Source organism: Malus domestica, chromosome 09 (assembly GCF_042453785.1).
Source record: "Malus domestica chromosome 09, GDT2T_hap1".
Lineage (NCBI taxonomy): Eukaryota > Viridiplantae > Streptophyta > Magnoliopsida > Rosales > Rosaceae > Malus > Malus domestica.
The window spans coordinates 23,451,091-23,454,333 of record NC_091669.1 but is presented as its reverse complement, the minus strand read 5'-3'; the positions used below and the strand labels follow the sequence as shown (position 1 = coordinate 23,454,333).

The following is a 3,243-nucleotide window of genomic DNA, read 5'->3' as shown; positions in this document are numbered from 1 at the left end:
ATGATTGTGGAAGATGAGTACGATTATGAAGCCGTTGATGAATATGAGCCAGACACGATGAACAATTCAAGAACACGTATATATTGTGCTCATGACGCCACCGATGAGCCCGTGCAACATGAGCCATTAGAAAGGGATGGACGTTACAATGAAAGGATCATCCAACGATATACTGCACTTCAAAGGTCAAATATGCACAATGCCCGCCAACTTGACTTGATAGAGCACCAGTGGGAATTGAGGGGTGCTGACGATACTTAAGTTCATTAGTGTTTGTTTTTATTTGGTGTGTTTATTTTATTTTATGTGGTGTGTTTTTTTAGTTCATTTAGTGAGTTGAAATGTAATTTTATTTTATTTGGTGTTTGTTTTTATTTGGTGTATTTATTTTATTTTATGTGGTGTGTTTTTTTAGTTCATTTAGTGAGTTGAAATGTAATTTTATTTTATTTGGTGTTTGTTTTTATTTGGTGTGTTTTTTTGGTGTGTTGATGTTATTTTATTTGGTGTGTTTAAATGTGTTTTGAATAAAGTACTAAGTTCAATAAATTGGAAACAACATAAAGTACTCTATTCAATGAATAAGAAATTACAACCCGAATAAGAAATTACAACCCGAATTGATTGGAAAATTATGGGTTTGTGAATGGATGATAACCATCACCTAACCAATTTGTGGTGCTAGGATGATCTTCTCTTGTCATGCTAGGATAATCTTCTCTTGTGGTGCTAGGACCATCTCCTCTTGCTCTCGCTTCTCTTGCACGCATCCTTCGCACCACATCCGCTTTCTCTGACTTCCAAAAATATTTAGAGTCTGGAGACTTCCCTTCTAAAGGCTCCTTCATAATGTCACGATCTCGTTCAGCCATTCTTTCTTCTCTTCTATGTTCCCTTTCTTGCCGAAGTAGTTCTCTTTCTCTCTCATCAGCTTCAAATTTTCTCTCAAAAGCTGCAGCTTTTGCATCCTCTCTAGCCTTATCAGCCTCAAATTTAGCCATTTCCCGGGCCAAATTCAATTCACCTTGGCGGGCAAGATCTTCCATATACTTTGCATAATCATTCTTGGAAGCATTACCTTTTCTCTTTGAAGCCTTCTTACCTTGAGGCCTAATTGGATAACGGGTCGACCCCGACGCTTGTTCAACGGGGGGCGTTTCAGGCACTTCTTCATCATCTTCATCATGATCATGCGAGGCATGCTCAGGTGTAGAGTGTAGAGGGGTGCTGTTCATGAAAACTTCTGGACCGACATGCACAACTCTAAATTTAGGACAATCTTTGACAATATTCCAACATTCAAACCGGGTGAATGTTTTGTTTTTGCTTTTGGTTTTGGCACCATACCAAGCTTGTGCTTGAAGTTCCTACACAAACAAATAATTATAATGAGAATAGGTAACAAATAAATAATTATAATGAAAGTATGTAACAAATAAATAATACAAACAAATAATTATAAATGAAAGTAGCTAACAAATAATTATAATGAAAGTAGGTAACAAATAAATAATACAAACAAATAAATATAATGAAAGTAGCTAACAAATAATTATAATGAAAGTAGGTAACAAATAAATAATACAAACAAATAATTATAATGAAAGTAGCTAACAAATAATTATAATGAAAGTAGGTAACAAATAATACAAACAAATAAATATAATGAAAGTAGCTAACAAATAATTATAATGAAAGTAGGTAACAAATAAATAATACAAACAAATAATTATAATGAAAGTAGCTAACAAATAATTATAATGAAAGTAGGTAACAAATAATACAAACAAATAAATATAATGAAAGTAGCTAACAAATAATTATAATGAAAGAAGATAACAAATAAATAATACAAACAAATAAATATAATGAAAGTAGCTAACAAATAAATAATATATTGTTACCTGATCCGTTAAATTTTCCCCACTTCGAAGATTACCACTAGCTTGTGCCAAGGCGTCTCTCCACGTACTAAACGATTGACTAAGTAATTTCCAACGACTGGACATCGATTCTTTAGTTCTTTGCCCACCCATTTTCTCAAGATAATTGGTATGAATAAGACTCCACATTTCTCGCAACTGCATCTCATTACCCGTAATCGAATCATGAGTAACTTGAACCCAACTAGTACACAACGCAACATCTTCAAGAAGCGTCCAATTCGTACCTGGTTGAGTAGTCATTTTGTTGGAAAAAAATTGGATTGAAACTTTGAAAGAAAGATAGGAATGTGGTTGAAAGTAGTTGAGAAAATATGAAATTGTGGTGTAGGGTAGAAGATAATGAGAAGGTATTTATAGGTGAAGTGAAATCAAAATTTTTTATAATTTTTCATAATTTTTTTTCGGATTTTTAAGAATTTTTTTACATTTTTTTTAAATTTTTATTCACCTAATTAATCTTTGCCGTTGGATTTAAAAAAATTTAAATTCCAACACTCCAGATTGTGCCACGTGTCACAACGGTAACATTTTAGATTTTTAAACAGTTTTTTCTTTTTTTTTATATAATTTACAAAGCCTAATAACGTGAACCGTTGATCTTAGATCAAACGGATGAAATTAAATGAGATTTTTAAATGTTTTTTACCGTTGGAAATCCAACGGTCCATAAAATATGACCGTTTCAATCGAACAGACATGGGGAAGCCACGTGGCTTCCCCAACGGTTACTTTTCAAAACTGAAATCGCGGGCCCCAGCCCTGTTTTTTTGTCGGACGACTCGCGCCCACGCGCGCGTGCAACGCACGCGCCTGACGCAGCCCTCGGGCTCTCGGGCTGGCAATCCTCGACGGGCCTGCTCCTCGGGCCTCGCCTGTTGCTCGGGCTTCCATACGCTGGAGCTCATCCCCCCATCAATTTGCTACTGTTTGATCCACAGCCCCCGAGCAACCTCCCCCGCTGGAGGTGCTCTTAGAAGTACTCCTTAAAAAGAACATCGATAGAGTGTTCCTTTGTAGTAAAGGAAACGAGGTGCTCGTCGATGTACTTCAGAGTGGTGTCTAAGATCATCCAGAAGCTTCCCATGTTTCAAGCAGTCGATTAGAGGCTGTCTTCACTCTTCAATGTCAAATGGGAGTACTGAGATGACGTTTGTATCATCTAGTAGCATTTTAGTAACGAGCAGGATCACCCAGCTTTGGCAAGCTTGCACGTCTGCAGGTTCGCGTTCTCCTAGCGCCATACTTAAGGCTAAGTTAGCAAGAACGTCTACCATTTGATTTTCTTTTCTTGGTACAT

The 3,243-nt window shown here is 36.2% G+C and overlaps 1 protein-coding gene across 1 annotated transcript; it reads right to left on the bottom strand.

The window, feature by feature from the left end:
* Nucleotides 1–549: 549 nt before the first annotated feature.
* LOC139188294 (uncharacterized) lies at nt 550–2,914 on the bottom strand. Its single transcript, XM_070805563.1, has 2 exons — nt 1,905–2,914; nt 550–1,367 (listed from the first exon to the last, which is right to left on the bottom strand). Exons 1-2 carry the CDS (start codon nt 2,184–2,186, stop codon nt 633–635), a joined length of 1,017 nt encoding a protein of 338 aa, XP_070661664.1. The 5' UTR covers nt 2,187–2,914; the 3' UTR covers nt 550–632.
* Between the last annotated feature and the right edge of the window lie 329 nt (nt 2,915–3,243).

Bases quoted from the DNA above. Each gene is read 5' to 3' on its own strand.
- LOC139188294 (XM_070805563.1), bottom strand. From the start codon at position 2,186: ATGACTACTCAACCAGGTACGAATTGGACGCTTCTTGAAGATGTTGCG. The intron at 1,368-1,904 runs GTAACAATATAT...TTGTTTGTGTAG, and splicing joins GGGAAAATTTAACGGATCAG to GAACTTCAAGCACAAGCTTG.